The sequence below is a fragment of the Falco peregrinus genome, chromosome 2 (genome assembly GCF_023634155.1).
Source record: "Falco peregrinus isolate bFalPer1 chromosome 2, bFalPer1.pri, whole genome shotgun sequence".
Classification (NCBI taxonomy): domain Eukaryota; kingdom Metazoa; phylum Chordata; class Aves; order Falconiformes; family Falconidae; genus Falco; species Falco peregrinus.
Window position 1 is genome coordinate 112,070,384 of NC_073722.1, and position 22,936 is coordinate 112,093,319.

The 22,936-nt window shown below is 38.7% G+C and overlaps 3 protein-coding genes across 10 annotated transcripts in view; 2 read left to right on the top strand and 1 right to left on the bottom strand.

Moving 5' to 3' along the window:
• NF1 (neurofibromin 1) overlaps positions 1-22,936 on the bottom strand; it is a 103,753-nt gene that overhangs the window by 30,326 nt on the left and 50,491 nt on the right. Inside the window, exon 37 of one of the 6 annotated variants that reach the window (XM_055797082.1) lies at positions 6,793-7,597. The exons of the other annotated variants lie outside the window; for them this stretch is intronic. Within the exon in view, the coding sequence (XP_055653057.1) occupies positions 7,555-7,597 (43 nt within the window). The 3' untranslated portion in view covers positions 6,793-7,554. Of the gene's footprint in view, positions 1-6,792; positions 7,598-22,936 lie in introns of those variants that run through there. 6 annotated transcript variants of the gene reach the window in all.
• Positions 600-9,226, top strand: EVI2A (ecotropic viral integration site 2A). 3 transcript variants are annotated; one of them, XM_055797086.1, is made up of 4 exons: positions 601-777; positions 1,611-1,721; positions 6,637-6,786; positions 7,879-9,226. In XM_055797086.1, exon 4 carries the CDS (start codon positions 7,910-7,912, stop codon positions 8,774-8,776), a length of 867 nt encoding a protein of 288 aa, XP_055653061.1. In that variant the 5' UTR covers positions 601-777; positions 1,611-1,721; positions 6,637-6,786; positions 7,879-7,909; the 3' UTR covers positions 8,777-9,226. The 3 variants fall into 3 exon arrangements, with proteins under 3 accessions (XP_055653063.1, XP_055653061.1, XP_013151680.1); XM_055797088.1 differs by lacking the exon at positions 6,637-6,786 and having other exon boundaries at positions 600-777; XM_013296226.3 differs by lacking the exons at positions 6,637-6,786; positions 7,879-9,226 and adding an exon at positions 2,961-4,406.
• Positions 9,363-14,681, top strand: OMG (oligodendrocyte myelin glycoprotein). Its single transcript, XM_013296225.3, has 2 exons — positions 9,363-10,981; positions 11,722-14,681. The coding sequence occupies exon 2, from the start codon at positions 11,728-11,730 to the stop codon at positions 13,045-13,047; it is 1,320 nt and encodes a 439-aa protein (XP_013151679.1). The 5' UTR covers positions 9,363-10,981; positions 11,722-11,727; the 3' UTR covers positions 13,048-14,681.

A 22,936-nucleotide genomic window follows, 5' to 3' on the forward strand; every position in this document is an offset into this window, starting at 1 on the left:
CGGTCAGTCCTCTGAGCAGTACAGAGAATTTGTCTACAAAATGACTCTTTCCAGAAAGACATTCGCATCACATCAATATTAGGAGCCTTTTGCTCTCATTTAATGTTTCCCTGGATTTTATGAGACTGGACAGTGCATCTGCCTAAACCAAGCCTCCAGAGTCAGCACAGCAGACACAATTCTACTAGGAAGAATTAATTAAAAATCAAACTCAACAGTAGCTGTGAACATCTATCTAAAGTACTTTTAAACAGTTATCACTGTTTCAAGCTAGCAGTAACTCGAGTCTTTCAAGGCAAACCAACAGGCTACGGAAAGAGCTAATGAATACTGTTAGAACATATGTAGTTTTAAGTGTACTGGGACACTGCTCTTGATAGCATCTTAGGTACACCACCTGTGTGCAGGGTAACTGAGGAGATGCATTTCATGAACACAGAACATTTGTCTGCCCAAGATGCTTCCCCCTCCGTGTTACTTCCTGTTGTTCTGAGAGCTAATCTGGGCAAGTTGGTGTTTTCCCCCCACAGCCTGTCATGGTATAGTTGTTACAAAAAGGAAGTGTGTCATCTCTGTGGTTTTAGTCCTCCACTTAGAGTAAACGACGTGTAATTTCAGTTACAGATTTGCTTAAAAAATACCAGCACTGTCTGAATCTGCTTGCTCTACGTTAATGGTCGTTTGCATCCTAAGAGCAAATACATACACAAAGAAATTTTATTGTTAAAGGACTAAATATCTGAAACGCCAATTTTCTTTTGACTACATCTTGACAAGGTAAGTACACGTTTTCCTTCTCCAATTTTAAAGCTCCGCTTCAAAGTTTCTTTGTGTAGAAAGTTATATGCAGAAAGTATTTTTAAAGAAGTTCAAGTAACTAAAAAATAGTAACAATCTGTACAAGTATTATCTCCAGCTGAAACCGACATAACTGTATTTAGTAACGTTAAAGGTTATTCACCACTGGACTCCAAAGAACTAACAGTGGCAGTCATTGCTTAGCTCTGTTCTCCCAGGTACTGCAGCTCTCACTGGCTACTGACAGAAGACCCTGTCACTACCCAGGCACAAAGGGTTGAACTAAAAAGAAATAAACAGTTCCTTTCCTCTCATGATTTTAAGCAAAGCCTTTACAACATCAGTTTGTTTATTTTTAAGAAAAGCACGGCTGGTTTGGAACACTCCAATTGACACTGGATTTATTGTACTTTTGGAGGGAGCAGGCAGAAGGAGACTTGCAACTCCCAGACAGTGACATTAAACGTTGGGAGACTATCTGATAGGCAGATGTATCAGTTCTGCATGTCATGCAGAAACTTTATGAGGAACGTTGTTTTGGTGTTTGGGGTTTTTTTTTTTTTTTTTGAAAAAAAAAAAAGCTTTGCTGTTTTTGCTTTTTTTCCTTTTTAAAGTATGCTACAAGGCATCATCCAGGCAACCTCTACCATACAAAGATAAAAATTCTACTTGAGCTGTAGTAAATTACTAAGATGGTTTCTAGTTCAACCTTAAAAAGGATTCATCCCAGAAAGGATGCTTTTAATTTTATGTCATGGGTGAATGGTAAAGTAAAAGATACATATCTCTTTTGCTGCTCATTGTCATGTCAGGAAGGACCCCCCGCCCCAGCTCGCTGCCCAGTTACACCCCAGGCACACCAGTTCTTCCATTCTCCTGCAGGACTTAAGCAATTTGAAGTACTGCCACTGGGATTTTGCAAGGTAAGGCAAGTTCACCCCTCAGATTTTGGGGAGTGAGCATATTAAGTTCTTTGGCAGGCATGCTAACTTTTGAGTATGAAAAAAGTAAATGTTGTCTGCAATATTTCAAAATTACCTAATTTCACAAACATATAGATAAGCTTTGTTAACTTTAAAGTACTAGCTTCAAGAACAAATGTATTTCTAAAAATAGCACTGTTACTTTTGGTCATTCCCTTTAGTATTTATATTTGAACCAAACACAGCCTGTAATTTTCAGAGGAAACATTTTTTTCTGTTAACAGAGACGGGCGAAAGAGACAGTGGTTGGATGCTAAGCCTTGAACTCGCAACGTGTCTCACACGTGCAAACTGGGTGAAACAGCAGCAGTGAAGTGGCTCATTGCTAGTTTCATTTGTCACTATTATTTTGAGGTTATTATCTTAGTATCAGACTGACCTAAAGATCAGTTTCCTGCCCTCCAGACAAATTCAATAGATGCAAATTTGAGCACTAAACAAATGTGAAACAGAACATTCTAATGGTGGTATCATTTGCATAATTATCTCAGGCATTTTAAAGAAAATGTCCCAATCTATAGCACGTTTGTGAGAAAAATTTGAGACTTATATCTGTGATAAACAGCTTTTTCTACAACAAAGCAGAAAAATTAGAGAAAAAAGATTTTTCTAGGCATTTATGAAATACCCCAGACAACTGTGCTAAGAAATACCAACAGTTAAAGTTAGTGCTGTCACTTACAGGAGCATTTTATACTGAAGTTTTTCACTTGGCCATCTTTACAAGCATAGCTACTTTCCCGACATTCAGGGGAATACAGGAAAGTAATAAGCAGTAATCTGTGAACTTCACATGGGTTTTCTCCTTTAAGTACGTAAAAGCAGAAGTGACGAACTTAAAAGCTGTAATGCAGCCAGCTTTAGAGAGGAGGAACTACCATAGAATCTGTCTCCACATCACTGAGTAGTTAGTAGGAAACACCTTCCTTTCTCTTTGCTTCATGTTCTTTTTAAATCTTCATGTATTTTCTGTAAACCTCAAACTGTCAGAAGCGCAAGGCAATTTACTCCTTCAGAATACCAAGTACTTGAACTCGTCCTACATCCACTAAAAATGAGGTCAAGTTACATATGCTTTTCCATCAGAAAGGCTGCTGCCTACTGCTCCCCGAGAAGTCCAATTCAAACCTCTAAGAATCAGCATTTGCTAAACTAATACCACAATTTGTGGTTTTGCAGGTGACAAAATAGGAAGATGAAGACAAAGAGACGTAATAATCCACACTTCACCTTCCCTGTGGTGATAATCTTTTCTCTGTGTTTGCACGCAAGTGCAAACCATACCCATTATCCTTGGGCTATAAATGAAACCCAGAGTCCTGTCAGCCAAAACCTAAGCGGAAGCCATAACATCAAAAAAGCCAACACAAATTCTCCTCCGAGCCAGAATTTCAGCAGCAAAATGACTACCTCTGAAATGCAGACAAGCACCCTGCGATCCTTATCCTCCACAACAGCCCAAAATTCAGCATCTTCCTCTGCCAGAAGCACAGCGGCAGTTCCTGCCACCGGAGGACCTGGGAATACCAGCAAACCCAAGAGTACAATGACAAAAGAAACATGTGACTACAATAAGTCTCTCATACTAATTTGCTTCATTATAATAGCAGTACTTGTGCTTATCTGCACCTTCTTATTTCTGTCAACAGTCGTAATAGCAAACAAAATGTCGTATCTCAAAAAAACTCAGCAAGGGAAGCGTAGGCCCAGGAGCAATGGCGATATTCTGGCGACTAACAGCTTCTGGCCAACTGCAGCAGGGACGTGGCAGAGAATGCCGAAGGAGACAACTGGAACTGACTTGATAATGCAGGACCTAATATCAGGGAGAGATGCTGTGATCCAGAGGAAAACCAAAGATGAAACTACAGAGCAACTCACTAAAGAAATACATAATGAACAGGAAAAAAGACTATCGAAGTCACACAAACCCATCTTAACCAATTTTGTAGTTGAGATTTAATTCATACTCAGGTCAAAACTCATATTTTTACTTTTTACATCGTTAATATAAGGCTAAAACTTAGCTTTCAAGTAACAACATGAATTTTGACACAGAAAACCTAAATTCAGACCTTAGGGGGTTTTCTTTTATGATAGTGGGAATGCTGTAGCAACTTGTAGATCAAGAAGGGAGTAAGATTGTGCTGAACAGCTTTCTGCATACAGTGTCAAGACTGGTTTTACTCCTTTGACCAGAAATCATGGTGACAGGAGCTGAACGGGATAAAATGAAATTACAGAAGTCTGCCCATACTGAAAGGTCGTTAGTGGGGGAGAACAAAAAACAAAAAGGAAAGGACTGTTAGTCTAATAAATATCATTCCATAAGGTGCTACACAGGTATAACCAAGTTGCTTTTTTAACAAAAACTTATTTCACTATCAACTTTGATGCAATTGCTGAATCAGGAACTAGTCCCTCTCTAAATGCTCTTTCAGGTTTTTCCATCTAGAACTTCTTAAACCAGCTTAATTGCTTTTGAACGAGATTGAGATATGTATCGTATTTATTGTGTTTTTATTTCGCATATGAATATATGAAGTTTGTATTACATGTCAGAGTACGAAAACAGTTTCAAATTTATTTCAAATAAACTAGCAACATCAGTTTTTAAATAACTTGTCTTACGTGATACTATTTTTCTAAGTCAAAATATTGCCAAAGATATATTACACACGGCATTTTGGAATATTATATTCCTGTAACATTTGCTGAAAGTCAAAGCTCCCTCTGATGACTAGCTGTGATTTCTTGCAGCACGGGAACACACTCCACTGTGTCTTAATATAACCAATTAGAACATGCCAAAAACTTCTTCAAAACTACCACAACTTTTAGTTTCTCAGAGAGACCTGATTTTCTCATGTTTCTGGGGTGATGTCTGTGTCCGGTCTCACTACAGCAGAGCTTTCTTATTTTAAGGAAGCATGAGCTTTTCACAGCTACTTCTCCGGTTAAAGAAAATCTGTGGCACTATGGTTACGAGTGCTACACCTGCATAATGTCAAAGGTCTAAACACCCTCTGCATCTGTAATAAATGTTTTTGATGCAAGTGATGGTTGTATGAATTTGAAAGAATCAGGACATAAGACTGAATTCCCATTTGCATTCCATTTCATCACCCATACACTTAGCTGAAAGGCAAGTAAAAAAGCAACAGAGAAGCAAGACAACAGCATCATGGAAGCCAAGAGAGCGCAAGATCTCAAAGAAATGCAACTGCCCATGTCAAAGGTAGTTTGTGCAGTACGGAAAACAAAGTTGGAAGGAGTTTGCAAGCTTACTCCAGAACTGGGAGTCATTAGAATATAAGATCACCGGAGATGGAAAATAAACCCCAACAACAACAGGGCAAATTCCAATCAATCTGCCATAAACCACATATTTAGACCTTAGAGCTCAAAGGGAGGAGGTGCAACACAACACACAAGTGGAATGGGATTATGTCAGGCATTTGTAAAACATGAAGAGAAAAACCAAGAGAAGAATAAGGGCAAACTGTGACAGATCAGTGATGACAACCTAGTATTTAGCAGAGATGAACCGAGAACATCTCACACGGGTGACAGAGAGCTGAAGGGTAGGGTGGTTGGGGGAAGGTTACCTTCTCCTTCCCAAAAATGACCACAAGCACGGGAGGCAACAGCAGAGGTTGTGCAAGTACTAAAAAAAGAATCTGAAATAGCAAACATGAGAATCTAACCTGGTGTAAACCTGCTCGCAGCTAGAAAGGTAGCAGAACTAAAACAGGAGAATGAATCTGTAAGAGCTAGCCACTCTGCATACAGGGCACGGCAAATTGTTAGCAGGCAGGCAGCAGATTAAAGGGGTAAACCAGCAGTGTCATGAAAAAAGCAGGCAAAAAAGGAAAGAATCATGACCATATCAGTGAAGGAAGGAAAAACAGGAAGAAAAAAGAACTGTCAATGAGATGGGAACCGTGGCAAAAGATAGGTGGAGACGATGGGGGTTGAAGAGAATGGGGATGAGATGAAGGAATCCACGCAAGAAACCAAGTTACAGTGTGAGTATGAGACCAGCATTCGTGTTTGATGCAGGAGCAGGGGGAGTCTGAAAAAGAACTAGTGCAATCAGAAGAGAGGCACAAAAAGAAAAGCAGGAGGAGATGAAGAAGCTGCAGAAGGTCTGGCAGTGGCTACTTGGCACTGTCAGGATACGCTTGCAAAATGCTGTGACAACCTATTTTGATGTGGGTTTTGTTGTGTTGGGTTTTTTCTTTTGCCAGGCAGCCTTTCTAGGCAAAAATGCTCACGGAAACAAAAGGAAATAGTCTGTGTTACACTAAATGGTATGGACAAAGGCAAACAGTGGGAAAACAGCTGCTCAGAGAGCACAGCCCTGAACAGTGGCAGCAGGTACAAAAGTTGTCCAGACAGAAAATTAACATAGAGAGTTGGGGGCTGGAAAAGGGTGAAATCTGTAGTTATCTGCCTATTATTTAATGCAACTACACAAATGAAGATGTGTAAGCAAGGCAGCATCCTGGGATCAGATAGCTCTTTATGACTCCCTGTAATGAACCGAAGGTTGCTTTTCCTGTAGTAATCATGACAGTGCACCAAACTCACAACTGAAATTAAACCAGTAAGATTCAAATCCCATTCAAACTTGCATAATTTTTGACTCACAGAGAGATAACTACAACTATTTTCAAAGATAGGCAAACAAGTATTTATGAATTTCTACATAATACACACATACCAGACAAAAGCCACAAACGTGTAAATATCTGAGTTCTATAAAAACAGAGCTGAAAAGTTTGCTCATAAAGCATGCAAACTCTTGAGATAAGGCTCTTAGTAATCTCCTCACTCTTGACATTTCCTGCAGCAAGTATTGGTACACTTCCTCTTTAGCTGCAGAAACCTACTTCAACATGAAATGAGCCATTTTAAGCTGCTTCACTTCAGCACACAGTCCGTCTTCCTAAGGCTTCAAATGAAAAAGGCAATGCGTGCTTGATCGAAGATAAATGTGCAGGTAAGAATCAACTCCAAGATGGAAAGGCTTACTACTTGTATTGTTCGGTTTGAAATGGAACTGCACTATGTACAGCACTGCATACGTCCTAACTTCAGGGCATATGCAAAGTTCTTATTGAATGTCTGTATCTTAGAAGTATTAGGGTTTCAAACACATGTTGTTTGATCTTGTTACTATGAACAATCATGAACTCCACATGTATGTATTATTTGACTATATTTTGCAAAGAGGGAGGCACAATAAAAATTAAATAGAATCATTTTTACCTATTATAAACCTTACAGTATTTAGATCATAATGTTGTCAAGAAGCACTCATTTACTACTCATATGTGTTTACACTGTTTCATCTGAAATTTAATTTTGCTTGTTTGTAAATCCACAAAGATTTATGCATATTAAAATGAGAACAACAAGAAATCTGTTCCATGCCAAAACCTTAACGCTATCTCTTCCATTACAAAAAGCGTTCCACATGCAGGATATTTATAAAAAGTGTAACATTAGAATGCCATTCCATTACAGCATCAGTATTTCGAAGCTTTTTAAAAAATTGTTATGCTCTACCTTTAACTGCTGAAGAGAGGCAAGAACAGGAAATACAAGTTTAAGAGAACTGTAAAGAGCCTTTTACTTAGGTCTTGGTTTACATGCAACAAAACAAGACACTTTCCTTTACTCATGACTATGCTGTTTGTCAATACTTCTGCGAGTGTTTCATATTTTGCTCCAGGTCCGTAACCATTTCTGTGATTGATACATGTTGTTATTCTGAAACACTGTTAGAACCTCTCTGCTGGTGCCTTTTTCTGATAAGGTGAAAAAAGATAATAATAATAAGATACATTCTCTTTAAAAAAGTCACTTAATTAGTGTGATCAATGATGTTGAAAATCTGCTTGTTATTTGTAAATTTAGCAACAAACCTGCTGATTATGCAAATGGAAACAGGCATGAAATTTTAAAAATTGGGTCTAATATTATTTTCACTACTACAGTATTAACATAAAATTGTCTGGTGTAAGTAAAGTGTAACAACACAACAAACACAGCTCTCAAGTTAATATGTTCTATTTCATTCCTGCTGCAGGAGAGGACATATTTAAAGAGGCTGGAGGAAAATGGCCAACAACAAAGTAATACTGGTTCTTGTCTATGGAGGAATCTGGAAATCACTTTCTACAGCAACATCTCAAAACACTTCCATGAATAAACAAAATGCATACACCAGTATCAGGAGTCCAGCAGAAGACAAAGCTCCTCTGTATCAACTGCAAGCAACTGGACCCAGTTTACACAAATCTGGAAAAGCACTGACAGTTACAACATCACCTCAGTTCCCCAAAGCACATGCAGAACCTAGCAATGGAAGCTGGATAGCAGCACTGATAATCGGCATCATTTTGATTAGTATGATAATGGCTATTATTATCATTCTTCTGTGGAAATGCTGCAAGAGGCCAGTTGTAGTTGATTCAAATTGGGCAGGTCGGTCTCCATTTGCAGATGGAGACACACCAGATGTCTTTATGGACTCTGACCAGGGTACCAAACGTTCATCAGTTTTATTTATGTTGCCTTGGAAATTGAAACAAGACACAAACTTCCATGACCATCCCACTGCATCGGAGAAACCACCCCAACCCACTACCATCAATGAAAACCACCAGTTGTCTCCACCGGCCGAAGACTGCTCTGCAGCCACCGTTTCAGTTTCCAACAAGGATGCATCTCCAGCGCCCACCTCAGAAGCAGCAAGCTGTGCACGCAACTCCTATCCTCCCGCAGCGGCCTTATCCGAATGCCTAGATCTGCCACCTCCGCCTGACTGGCTCAGGGAACCAACTGAGGGTCACAGTTCAGACCCCAGCAAGTACCAGGAATTTCACTCAGAAGCAGAGGAACAATTGCCGCCTCCACCTGAGTTACTCACTCAAGAGATTCAGGAGCCACTGCCCCAGCTGCCACAGCCAGAACACCCTTTGTAGGCTGCCAAGATTGATTTCCAGCATACTTCACATATTTCTTAAATGAAGTATTCAAGTAACTGAAAAAAAAAAAAAGGAGAAGCTGATGCAGACCAGAACTGTGAGACCACAGTGCAGGCACTTCCCCAGCATTTCTTCACTTGACTTCAGCTTTCACAAAAGGGAACAACCTGCTTCCGCCTGAAGCAAATAATTGCAAAATACAGTATGGATTGAGCCCACTAGTTATCTGTAACTAGCAACTCCAGATTTTGGAGACCACAGAAAACAGTACCCACACCTTCATGTGCCAGTATATACCTACACGTAACACATGGACATGGAGCTTTCAAGAAACAGTACAGCTGTAGATGTTCTCAGGGCTACTAAAAATTGTTTGTTCTACTAGGCTGTGTAAGTGAATGCAATGAATTCAAGTTAATTTTAATAAAGCTTCCTAATTCAAAGATGTTTTGGTCACTTAAAGCACAACTGAATATTTGCTTAGATACAAAGCTTGAATTCTAAACCAAATCTAAATGCCTCGACATGCAGACTATCGTCATTTATACAAAAGCCCATTTTCTGCACAGGACTGGGCAACAACAGATTACAGGTATCAAACAAATCCTCCCAATAGCTGTCAGTTGTCCTTTACTAAGAGCAGTGAGACTTCCTTTAGATCAAATATTGCCAATAAGTTTACTGGTGTAAAATCTCCGCTCACTTTTGTCTGGTAAAGCAGAGAACAGTGCGAGTAAATGGTTAACAGAGTGGTCACTAAAAAGCTGAAATGGCTCCAAACACTTGAAGAACAAGTACAAAAAGGCTTTCTTTTACCTAGATACTTTGGATTTTTATGGATAGAATAGTTTGTAGAACACCCTTGCAAATGACTGACAGAATTAGTTGCCTGCATTCACTAATTTCTACCTCTGAAGCAGTAGTTTCAGAATGCACTCAATATTATTAATATAAACTTAAAAACATTAAATTAATGGATGCTACATTCCTTTTAAGTCAAGGTGCCTAAGTGTTTTACATATTCCTTTCTGGACCCAGAGTACAAGCAAAACTTTCTGTCCTGTCTAGAACCATGCACCTTGGTAAGCTAACTTCTTGGTGGGAAGTAGGAGGGTGGTCTCAGAGGTAAGTTAACTTTTTTTTTTTTAAACCAGTACTGAAGGTTTGGATTTCTAGAAAGAAGCTGCTAGATGCTGAAGCTAGCTTTCCATGGCATCTCCGGAAAACGTCAAAGAGTTTGTAGTTTTGAGTTTGCCTGGGGAGGGAATATGTTTCTGGATGTTGCAGAGAGCATGTGTTTGCACAATAAACTTAAAATTCTTTAAATTACCATTAAAAATTAAAGTCATGCATTATGCAAATGCAATTCTAGGCTGCTGTGCATACAATGGACGCAGGAAGAGATTTTTACAATTTTTTCTTACTGTTTATATAAGCAATATGACTGTGTATGCCTGAAGAATAGCATTCCAATTACACAAAGATTGTTTTAAGGCTTGTTGCATATGCTACATTAAAATTGACAGTATTATAAACTATATCCACTCTTACCATATTGTTTTAAGAAATTCAGATAAAGATTTCCTACAGAAAACTGTAAAACCCTGCAAGCTGAGCTGTATTACACCTGACAATATAGTGATAGCCTGATCTGAGGAGTAGAAAACTGAGCAATTCAAAAATATGAAAAGCTATTCTGGCAGTGTAGCTTAATAAAGCTTAAGATTGGAAGCCTAAATTAACATTAACCTGTATTACAGGAGAAGTTAATTGAAGATAAAAAAGGAACACAACAGACTTTTTAAATAGGAACATTCAAATGGAATCATAGCTCAGGCTAAAACAGCCTACAGGAATTTCACTCAGTACTGTTTACGTAGACAATCTTAGATGTTTTGAGGCACTGACAGAGCATAAAATACAGAGATGAAGTTGTTAACTAACTCAAATTATAAAAACCAACAATTTTATTGAATATGCTCGCTTTGCAATAAATTTGAGTCAGCACCAACGACAGCTCTGCAGTCCTCCAATGTAGTGCAGATCAGGTGGTTGCAGAGCCCCAGCTAGCAGCAATACGATGCAGCTGAAGAGGCAAGCACAATCCACAGACAGCAACTGTAGCTACTCTCTAGAACAGGACGACCTCTAAGCTTAAATCTTTCACAGAAATGATGTGCTGATATTGCAGAAGAGATTAAGGTAAGTTTGTGTTTTTTGTTTTTAACCACAAAAACAGACTACAAATTTAGAGACAGAAATAAGAACAAAATTATTAGTTGATGACAGATGCTTGCACCAGAAATTTGCTGCAGTGTCAGAGATTTCTTACTAACATTAATTCAGCTTCCAAACATGTGTTACCAGCTCTGAGAATGTAATTAACACTATAAGATGGAAAAATAATAACGTAGATGCTAGCATGAATGTGGAATTTATGTTTCAAACTAAATTCCTATCAATTTAAGATGTTTTTTAACCAATTCTACTTAAGCAAATAGCATGCATGTATGGGGGGGACTGCTACATTACTGCAGAGATTTGTAAAGCAGATCCAGTTGACAGCCATTTTTATCATCCTGTATAAAAGAACACATTATTCCAAACATAATATAGGCTTGAAATCACTAAAAACAAGAAGCAGACATTGTATAACATTTGGAAGAGACTTGCATTTTCGGAAGAAAGCCCTCATTTGAGCTTGAGGGGGAAAGGGAGATGAAAAAACAAGTCTCATTCTGCCAGACAACATGACAGTCGATGAAGGGATGCTTTGTAAAGTCTCTCTTGAACAATTCTAAAAAGGACCATGCCACAAAGGGGTTTATTGATATTTTTACTTAATTTCTCCTGCAAACAGTCATTGCAAAGACAACCCTTATAGAGAAATAAAATATATTACATAGATTTAAAGGGTGTCGTTTTGGTGTATTTATTTTCAGGCAAAAATGGAATACCAGATATTGAATACATCTACCTGTCTGCTGGTCCTTCTGTTTTTCATACCCACTGTTCTGGGTATCTGTCCTCCTAACTGTACATGCTCAGGAAACGACAGGAATGTGGACTGTTCAGGCAGAAACTTAACTGTACTGCCACACGGACTTCAGGACAACATTACATATTTAAATCTGTCCTTTAACCAGTTTGTAGATCTTGATCACCAGTTAACGAAATTCACCAATCTGAGGACCCTTGATATTTCAAATAATTGGCTCAAGAATGTTCCTGCTCACCTGCCCAAGTCCTTATGGGAATTATATGCCATAAACAACAACATTAAAGTTCTTCAGAAACTTGATACAGCTTACCAGTGGAATCTTAAAGTGCTCGATGTTTCCAGGAATATGGTGGAAAGAGCTGTTCTGATCAATAACACACTGAGCAGTCTGAAGTTTCTCAACCTCAGCAGCAACAAGCTTTGGACAGTTCCAACCAATATGCCCTATAACATAGAGACGGTGGATCTATCCAATAATTTCTTGTCCCAGATACTTCCAGGAACACTGGTGAGACTACAACACCTTACAAGCCTCTACCTGCACAACAACAAGTTCACATACATTCCTGACAAAGCTTTTGACCAGCTGTTTCAGCTGCAAGTAGTAACACTATATAACAACCCATGGTCCTGCAGCGATAAACAAAACATCCCTTATTTGCTTAAATGGGTGCAGGGAACAGCTGCCAACGTTATAGGGGCTCCCTGTGCTAACCAGTCTGTGCTCTGGATGAGTGCCACCCCATCTCCAGTGGCTCCCACAGCTATGGACTCCAGCCTCATGATTAAAGGAATGAAGGCAGCAGACAAGGCTGCTCCTCCAGTGGCAACTGATCCAACCACAATGACAAAGATGCATAAACAATTTAAAGCTAAGGAAGTTACCACCTTGGCAACCTTAAGCCAAACCCTGCTGTTTACAAGCACGGACCGACCACTACTCCTCTACCCAGAAGATCTAACAACTCGGAAGGTCAGCTCTCAAGAAGCAGCAGCCACACACACAATCTACATCAAAGATTCAACCGAGCTGAACTCAAGCCTGACTCGTTCAACAGGACCAGCCACCACTCCTATGACTTTAAGTATCACCAGTGGAACGCCAACAAACTACTCCAAAATGCCTCAAAGCACAACTGCTACCTTAAGGAAAGAGGAGTCCACCACAAATACTCTGAATACTCACGTGCCCTCCGAAGCAAGTACCTGTGAGATGTATTTGTTTTATGTTGTAATGCTTAATGCAGTGGCAGTGTTTATTGGCTAAGGGCTTGTATCTCGTGAAAACTACTGAGTTTATTCCTGTGATACATAGCTGGAGTGACAACAGCCAGTTGAAATAATGAATAAAAGTACAAGAAATGCAAAGTTCTGACTCTGATCTAAAGAAAATAACAATTCTTTAATTAAAGAAGTGCACACTAATGTCTTGATACTAAGCTGCTACTTATTTTAATATGTCTTAATTGAGTAAAACTAACCTATGATTTTGTTTTTAAAAATGTGCTTATTTTGTATTTAAATTTTTAATTTTACTTGCACAGAATAAAACATCAGGATTTTAAGTACTGATTTTATGTATGATTTTGTCATTAAATAACTGGAAAAAATAGAAGGCCTGTATCATATCTGCATTGTCTTGCTTGACTTGCCAGTGAGCAATTCTTGTAATATAGCAGCACAGATTCTTTGTAAGTTACGACGACATGCAAAAGGAAGGGGAAAAATAAAGGCACTAAACCTAGCTGTTTCACTAATCAGAAGTTATTCCTGAGAAAAATCGCTAGCATGTGTATCTATGTTTGCTTCATATGTATTAGGATATTTTAAATATGAAGAACAACAGCTTTGAATTTAGGAATACTATGACAATGCCATGATGTCTACTAAGAGGGTGTAAACTGAGAAGGCAACATGGTCTAACTTCAGCATGGGAAAAGGGGTAGGGGCTGATATCTCTTTTTGCTCTGTCTTGACTTAGAGACTGCAGGCAAGTTCTTTCTCACTATCCATATAAAAAAAAAAAAAAAAAAGATCAAATTAGAGGAAAACACAAGATGTTCAATGCCATGGCACTCTCCAACAAGAAGTTATCTACATAAATTAATGAAATGGAACTCCTTAACTTTATTTCAAGTGACATCCAAAAATCCAAAATGTTAATATATTATGCTTAAGAGAATATTTCTCATCAGCCAGTACATATCAAACTACTACGTTCTGACCAGTAAAATGAAGTGTCAGCCAATTTCTAATACAAGTTATGTAACAAATCAATTAAACAATTAGTTATCAAACTGTCACTGAAACAATCCTTGAATCTTGTTATTTAAAAAAACACACTCAGTCCACGGCATTGAACACACCCAAATCCTTGCTTTATAAGGGTGAGCATGAATGCTATTCTCCTTGACATCTGCACCATCAGTGAGTAGAAATAGTCGCACGCATGGTTCTGTCCACTCTAGGAAAATAATTTAAATTATATGGCAAAGGTACTTGATATACTACAGATGAAGTTTTGCAAACAGCATGAAATGAAAACTGAAGAACAAGTTAACTGAAAAAAAGTATTATTCACTTAGTATTACAAATCTTTATACAAAGTTTTCCATTCATTTCAGGCCATTTAATTTCCAGTTATTGTAGCATGAAGGTGCTGCAAAACCCAGAAAACCTCACTACTGAGACTGGAGTCCTCTACCTATTTCTCCTAGGTGTCAATGAGGGCTGTAGACCATTTACAACCACTGGTATCGGAGAAGTCACAACTTTCCAATTGTGAACAGTATTTCTATAACCAGGAATGTGTTTTAATTTCTAACAGTAAATGTTACACAATGAATTTGTACAGTTATTTCATTGGCATTTAAGTAAAAATAAAGTTACGTTTGTACTGAACTGAATTAGTGACAGTGCTTCTTTTCAAATAAGCATAGTAGTATCACCGAATAGATTATTATTATACAAACCCATTTCAAGCAGACATTTGGCTCAATCTTCATGTCTTATGGGGGAAAATTATTGTTAAATCAAATTATATTTTTTTTTGACACTGATGTATTCCTAATATCATTTATCAATAATCTGATGAGACAATAGTAACATAGGGTCTACCTTTCCCCTTCCTACCCTTTAGAACTTGCAAACACCTAAGGAGTAACTCTGTATGCTAGAAAAAGGTGGTTCTTCCTCCCTCTCAAAAAAAGACTCCCCATGTCTAATAGGACAGAAAACTTTTAAAAAAACCCAACCTCAAAGGCAAACATTTCATACACATTTCAAGCAGACAAGAACTAGTTATCCAAGTCAAAGTTTAGACTACCTAGATCACAAGCAGTATGTACCTGGTACCTTCAGTGGCCAGCAGAAATGCCCCATTATTTAAAGCAGCTTAGCTTGCAAGGCAGGACACAGATCACAAAATGAGATGGTATGACTAAACTACCTTGAGTTGAGGAAATTACACAAAATACTACACGTGCCTTTGCTGAGCAATTCCACACAGGATGTCAAATGCTACTGCATGCAACACACCTACACGGAATCAACCTCAAATGCTCAGAGAATGTTTTACCTGTAATGAGACTATTCAGTGAACACCAAGTCTATAAAAAATACTGTTTTCCAGAAGTTGTTTGGGGCAAATTGCAAATCCCCATACTGAATGACTTGCTACCCAGACTTCAAAGTCTTAAGCATGCCAATAAAAGCCTGGAAGTGGAAATGGGCTTGTGGGCTTTTCTGAATACAGGTACAGGACTGGGAAGATAGGATACAAAAAACCTGCAGATGGTCATGGAAGTAAGATGGCACTCCCAAGTCCTAGGGCTATGCTCCCTACCCAAACTTTGCCTGTGGTAGGTGCAAACAAGAGGGCTTCTTACTCTGACTGCTTTCAATAAAGCAGACTGAAATTTAGGTTTCCCTGTATTTTTCTGGAATACAAATGAGTTGATAACAGAGCAGCGAGTAGGCAGGCAAATGTAGGAGTCGTGCACTTGTTGCTTGGCAACAGTGCAGCCAAATTGAAATAAAACCGATGCGCATGGATGCAAACACAACAGCATCAGTTGGTGTTGTTTTAAACACGCTGGTCATTCAGTCCATGATAAATACAAAATAATCTCTTCTCAATGAAATTTTTTCCTAAATAACAATTTAGCATTTCAGGACAATATTCAAAATACCCAAAAAACAGCCAGCACTCCTTGTAAAAGCAATATGGTTCCATTTTAACATTGCTGTAGTGATAGCTGCGGTCTGAAGCAGTAACTCAGAGGTTTGTATTCCTATTAATTAGTATGAGATCAGCTTTAAAACTTAATGTCAGTACTTCAGGATCAATATTTATTGATCATCTTAGTAACAGCGCAAGGATTAAAAACAGAGGCACTGGCTTCAGAAGCCAAGTTGTTGCCCAGGAAACAAAATGTGAAGGAAAATGACAGAAGGAATTAAGTTTCACAGCACAAGAAGGATATAAACTGATCCAGATATATCAGTAAAATGACTCAACAATGCCCTAGCAACAAGATCTCAAACTACCAAAAAAAACCCCAACCCACCCCAAAAAACCCATAGCCTGCTGCAAGCCCTCACACATCCTGGCAGTCTTGCCACATTTCACACTTTAAGAAACAACATCTAGCTCAGAGCCACAGACAAACACCCCAAACAAGCACCACTTAGCCACATCCCTATCAGTAGAAAAGATGTCAGAACACCATTCCAGAGCAAAGCTCCACCTGCTAGGTTTGAAAAGGCAGCCTGATGGACAAAAACTGAAGAATTACATAACTGCTGAAGAGAAACCACACAATAAAAAGGGAAGTAAAGGCAAGCAATATTCAACCTAGCAGCAAGGCTTATGTCAAAGTGTAACAATATCTTCATTAAGCATCCTGTACCTGGATAAAAACCATACAGAAATCTGCTCCTTACCACCCCTTTACGCAATGCAGGAATGTGTATCTGAGTTGTACTGTGATCACTACAGTTCAGCAGTGATTTTTCATCTTCCTCTCAGGAACTGAGGTTTGTGTTCATTCTGGAACTGGAACACAGTTTATAAAGCTAATTTATTGAAGACAACTTCGCAGATTATTAAACTGCCAGGTAACGCGGTCAATTATTAAAACTTGAGAATCTACAGTCTGTACAGTTCATCATCACAAAACTCGGGAAATCACCTCTGCTCTTGTAAGACTGAAGAACAGTAGATCTGCAAAAAGTCTGAAGCCATTCTGCAGCTCATTTGTATTTGTAGTCTCTTTTGACCCCAAAAGCGCAATTTAAGAGCAGGCAGTTTGCTGACTTTGGAACCCACCAGCTGGGTGGGGTGCACAGATCACAGAGCAGCGTCAGCAGAACACCATGCACGCTTTCACAAACACTTGCCTACAAGTATCTTTCAGGTGGCCAGTTATTAGAGGATTTACTTCCACTGTTGTCTGATGTTCAATCTTCATTTTTAGTCATCCACTCCCTTATGCTGAATTCAACAATCCTTAAGCATCAGTTACTAAATAAAAGGTCACAGCTACCCATACTGCTTTGCCAAACAAAACAATTTAAAATGCAGTTGCACACAGAAGAAGCATTTTAACATTTCATAGTGGCGCAACCAGAACCACATACATATTAGTGAGATACACAAAACTAAAGAGCTCCCATTCTCCAAGTCTTACACTGTCTGAACAGCTACTAGTTAAGAGAAGAAGGTTCAGAAAGATGAAAATTACATAACTCATTTTGGGCAAGCAAGACGATGAAATACTTATCTATCACTTTTTTATAAAGTCATGTAATCTCAGTGTGTGATCAGCTACTAGTAAGCTGATAATTAAGAACTACTTTGCAGTGGTTTCTATTTAATGTTCTCCTTTTCCAATTTTCACATGTATTCTCTCAATTGGCAAATTCTCTTGCGGACTTGTTTCACAGCCAGATTTCAAATATACATCCATAGCAGGACAACACTCTGATTACTATAGTTACAGCCAGTAGCTACTGACACAACAAACAAGTGGCATCCTTCTTTATTGTTTAGCTTTATTAGGGCCCATTACTGGCTTGTCCAGACTTGGAAAAATTTACTCTCAAACATCTGTGTACAGTCACCCACTGAGCTGGCACCTTTTCCCGAGAAATATCACATACCCAAATCACAATCAGTATTTAACAATGCTAATGATCACATACCTTCTCAGATAAGGAAGCAAGCAGAAAAAGCTGAATTATTTGCAAGTAAAAGGCATAAGGTATCAGTCATAAAATCTCAGAGTTCTCATCAACAGCCATTAAACATAATTATGAAAAGCAGATTCACCTGCACTTGATTAGATGTTCTGCGGAGTTCAGCCCCACAATGAACAGATATTATCACTGTTCTTTTGGCTTACAGTATGCTTCACTCATGGCAAGCAGTAGATACACTGAAAAGTGAATGATACTGTATCCTATTTCTATGGCAGATTATATATTATTGTAAACATGTCACCAGCTTCATATGGATTCTTGGATATGTATGATCAAGTTCCAGAGTGCCTAATCAATTCCTCAGCCCTTCTGCCAATATCAGTGTTTGATTGTGTGAGAATTATCTATTTCCTAACCATATGTAGTCCCAAAAAATACATATAGCTATCTTCCACAGATATTATATGTTAACTTTAATCTATCTCATTCTCAGTAAACAAGACTGAATTTTGAGCAACTACTTAAGGCTTAAGCTCTCTTCCACCTCCTTTTTCAGGTACTCTGCTGCACAGATGGAAAGCACACAGTGCTGAAGGGACAGGATGACTCTCTATGGACACCACCTCTCCAAAAGGCTGTATAAACACGCACCAGTACTTGCTCTCTTTCTACTCACCAGCATTCTAATAGCACACTTAAAATACCACTGCATCTTGGACCAGCTAACAGTAGAATATCGAAGTTTTAAATACTGAAATAAGCACACAATAACCACTAGCATTTTCATTATGACAGATTTTATACATAAACAGTTTGTAGGCCCCAGCTCAAAATACTGAGGTAGTTTGTAGCATTTAAACAACAACATTTTTTGCTGAGATCGCTTCCACATGAACTCATTAGTAAGTCATAACCTCTATACCTGCTAACATCCTCACAGATACCACGCTGCTATTAAGTTAGCCAGCTAAGGATAATTTTATTTTGATGCTTTTCAGAAAAGGGTGGGTACCTGATCTAGGCCTAGAACACGTTGCACACTTTTGTATCAATTTACTTCCAGAAATTCATTCTTTACAGATGAAATAAGCATTTCTTGCTCCACAAATGAAGAAAACACTGCATGTCAAGTCTTCACAGAATACATAAGGATGCCTTGGGTCACTGCCAGACACAGTAAACCTTTTAAAGATGGGTTATCATTCTTGGCATTTGTACACCTAATTTCTTGTCTAAACAGGGCAGGATTACCAATGCAGGCATTTTATTCTACTTGACATGAAATAAGATGGTGTCTAATGGGGGAAAAAAATGGAGGAGAAAAAACATTGCAAGTGAACACAGAATTTTTTAAAGAGGATTCACAAGACTACCTCTTCTTCTAATTTTGAGTATGGAAAGGGCTTAAACATCTGGGACCTTGCTTAAAATTAATAAAAAAGGGAATAAAGCGCACAGGCTTCCCCAGGGGATACCCCTTTCTGCCAGCCAGCCCTGCAGGCTCCTCAACGGGTAGCTCCATTCCAAGCAGGAGCACATGCGTGTGCCTCTGATCACACTGCCCTCCCCCAGCCCAACCACAGCAAAATCCTCCTTTCCAGGAGCTGTGGCACCTTCAATGCTGAACACCTTTTGCCTAGAGCACCTGAAGTCCACTTTAGCACAGACGCTTCAAATAATCCTCTCCCATAAGGCTTCCCAGCGCTGCTGTCTGAGGGGTTTACAAAGGCAATCAATCCAGACCAGAGTGCAAAACACCAGTTTACTGCTGAAGGGAACTAGTCAGCATCCCTTTTCTCATTAAACTGCAACTAAATCCTTCTGCTGAGCCTGCAAAAGATACCCCACTTACTGAAGCAGACACCGAAATACCATCCTCCTACCCACATCAGGCTATCCAGCATTCCAGGTTCCCTTCAAATAGCCACTTGTGTCTACTACACACCCCACTGAAGAAAGGGAGAAGGCAGCTCATTTAAACAGGCTCACTTACGCTAAAATTAACCACACAGGGATACAACAGCACTTATTAATGTGTTAGTATTTTTGCTGTTGTATGTTCAGATTAACTCATGACAGATGCGAGGGGAAAACCACAATCCCATTTGCCTTAGAAAAGGATGAGGTGTCTTACAAAGTTGAAGTATTCCTGAAAGCATGTATTCTACCTCTTTTTTTAATCTTAAAGAGAATGAGGGGAAGAAGGGAAACGAAGGTGGCAGCGGGCAGATAAAATGACTCCAGGTGATCAAATTTACAGCAGTCTGACAAGCTTTCACGCTTAGTCCATTACAACAGCAAATGAGCACAAATGGGAAAAAACGGAGTTTCCAAAAATCCATTTTTATTCCTGAATTTTCACGATCAGTCTTTTTTCAGGACAGCAATACAACTAGTTTAGAAGGGGTCTGAGCATAATACATTATATATTCTTCAAAAAATCAACTGACATTCAACTGCATAAAGTTGTTGTCTAAAACAATCAGCATGCTTTTTAAAAAACATTTAAGCTGATACATGCTGTCCATGAGTATGCATCCTTTTTTAAACCCATGCAGAAATCAACTTCATCAAAAATTATTCTCTAAGGGTATGCAATTTTAAGTGTTCACCATGAGTTAGTCCCCTACACAATACAGCATTTAAAAATGTGCCCTTGGTTAAACTTTTGAAACTTTGTGTACAGATTTAGTGCCAGGAATGTCTAAGAAAAACTGAACTTACAAACAAATGAAAGACAGGCAAACTAATTTCAGTTTCAGCACCGTATACACTCACTTTACCATCAACTCTGTATTCCCTTTGAATCTTAAAGGCACCACTCAAGCTTTTTCTACTGCCTAGCATAAATGCAATGCTCAAACTTAAGATTCAATAAATCTATTACTCGTACAGAATTACACAGAACATTCAGATACCCCAGCAGTCACTCTGCCAGTCACATGCTGTTCAATGTATCTCAAAAGCAGAAAACAGCATTAGATGCAGGCTATGCAGACACATTTCACTGAACACAAAATTGTTTTGGTTTTGTTTCAAGAGCTATCGCAAATATTTCAGAAGGAAAATTTCCAGAAGCCATCCCTCTTCTCAACCATTTTGTTATAAAATGTGAAAGATACGTACAAGTAAACTAATTTAATATTAGTTAATTACTGTTAGATACTTATCTGGCCACATATATTGCAAACAAGCTTCATGCAAGATTTTATAAAGGCACACTTCAGCCAACACAGTAGGCTCAAAGGCGACTCAGAGACCTTGAAGAGGGCAGAGTAACGCTGTACAGCTTTTGAAGACAGAAAATTAGGACAGAAGTGGCACTACTCATCTTGTTTTCTTCCACTCCATTCAAAGAGTCAAGGGTGTGGAAAATGCAGAAAAGGGCTGAAGAGAAGGGAAGGCAATTTCGCAAGTAAAAGGGAAGGGAAGCTACAGGCTGGCTTAGATAAATGTTCTCTCATAGAGATTCTATTTCAGAGCTATAAATCACTGGAAAAAAGTTCAGATAAATTTTGTTCTCTTACCTACTTCTATGTAATGAGACTTTGTGTTATTTAGTATTCCTTTGATTAGTGTGAGCTTACCAATACAAAGAACTGACAAAAAGCATGGGCACTTTGCTCTCATTCACACAAATGCTATTTCCAAATGCTACCAGCCATACTATGCTTTCTTTTCTCTTCCATCTTTGGACCGCCATACACAAGTAGTCTAACACCTAGCAGCAAAGCAAGGATTTGAGGTCTTTCACAGCAACAAAATTTAAGAGAATGTGTTTTCTCCCTACATTACCAGCTTGAAAGAAAGTGTTTTGTGTTTATTTTTTTTAAAAAGCATGAAAAAAACTCTTTGGCATGTCTGTACAAAATTCCAGAAGAAGGAACAGTTTTGAAATTTATTTTACCTTCCACATTGATATTGAACAGAAGCTTTGTTTGTTTGTTGCTCTGAAAATCTAAAACATAATAAAAGAAATGTGAACAAATACATTCATTTGTTGGATCTCTAATTGCATCCTGGCTAGGAAACGATATTTAAGTAGCAGAATTCAACTACAAAGTTAGAGGTTACATTTGGAAAGGTTCTTCAATGATTCCTCATTATTTTAGCCTCCAATCTGAATTTGGAATAAGTTAATTTTATTATCCAGTGGTAAAACGGTAAAATCTTCCGATGATTAAAATTGTTCCTTATTTGAAATTTTTTGAGGGGAAATTACAAAAGTCACACAGTGTAACAAAGCACAGATTTTCTAGGAAAGTCTGTAACTCAATCTACAGAGTAAAAAGCACTACTGAAAACAATGAAAAACTATGAAAATTAATCAAATTAAGGATCTAAAATTTTAACTAATTGAGAAGTCTTACATGTCTGTTGGGTATGATTTTAATTAGAAATACTTAAATTTGAAGAATGCTTTGTTTGCAAATGTGCCTTGACTATTTAAGTTGTTGAATACAAACAGAAGATACTGCTAAGGAATTGGTTTCCTCTGCTTGTTTTCATGTTCTTAGATGAACTCAGAGAGTCTGCCAAAGGTTCCCCACTGACGGCGTCTCCTCAGATCACAATACTTTTCACTGGAATTGGTACCATCAACAAACCTGCCACCATTGGCACCATGAGTAGCAGTGCCACTACCAGCAGGGAGCCCACCGGACAGCAGCACCAGTACCACCAAAGGCTCCTCCCAGCCTCAGCCCAACAAGCGGCTCAAGCAAGAGCTCCCCAGGGACCACAACCATTCCTAACCATGCCACAGATAAGCATGTCAGCAGCAAGGGTACCACAAGCAAGCACCTCACTGATGCAGCAGCCACCCCACTGGCATCACAAACAAGCACCCCACCAGCAACAGACGCACCAGGAAGAGCCAAAGCAACCACACAAACTCTACCAGCACCGGTGCCACAGGCAGCTCCAGCAGCATGAATCCAGCTGCCAGCAGCAGT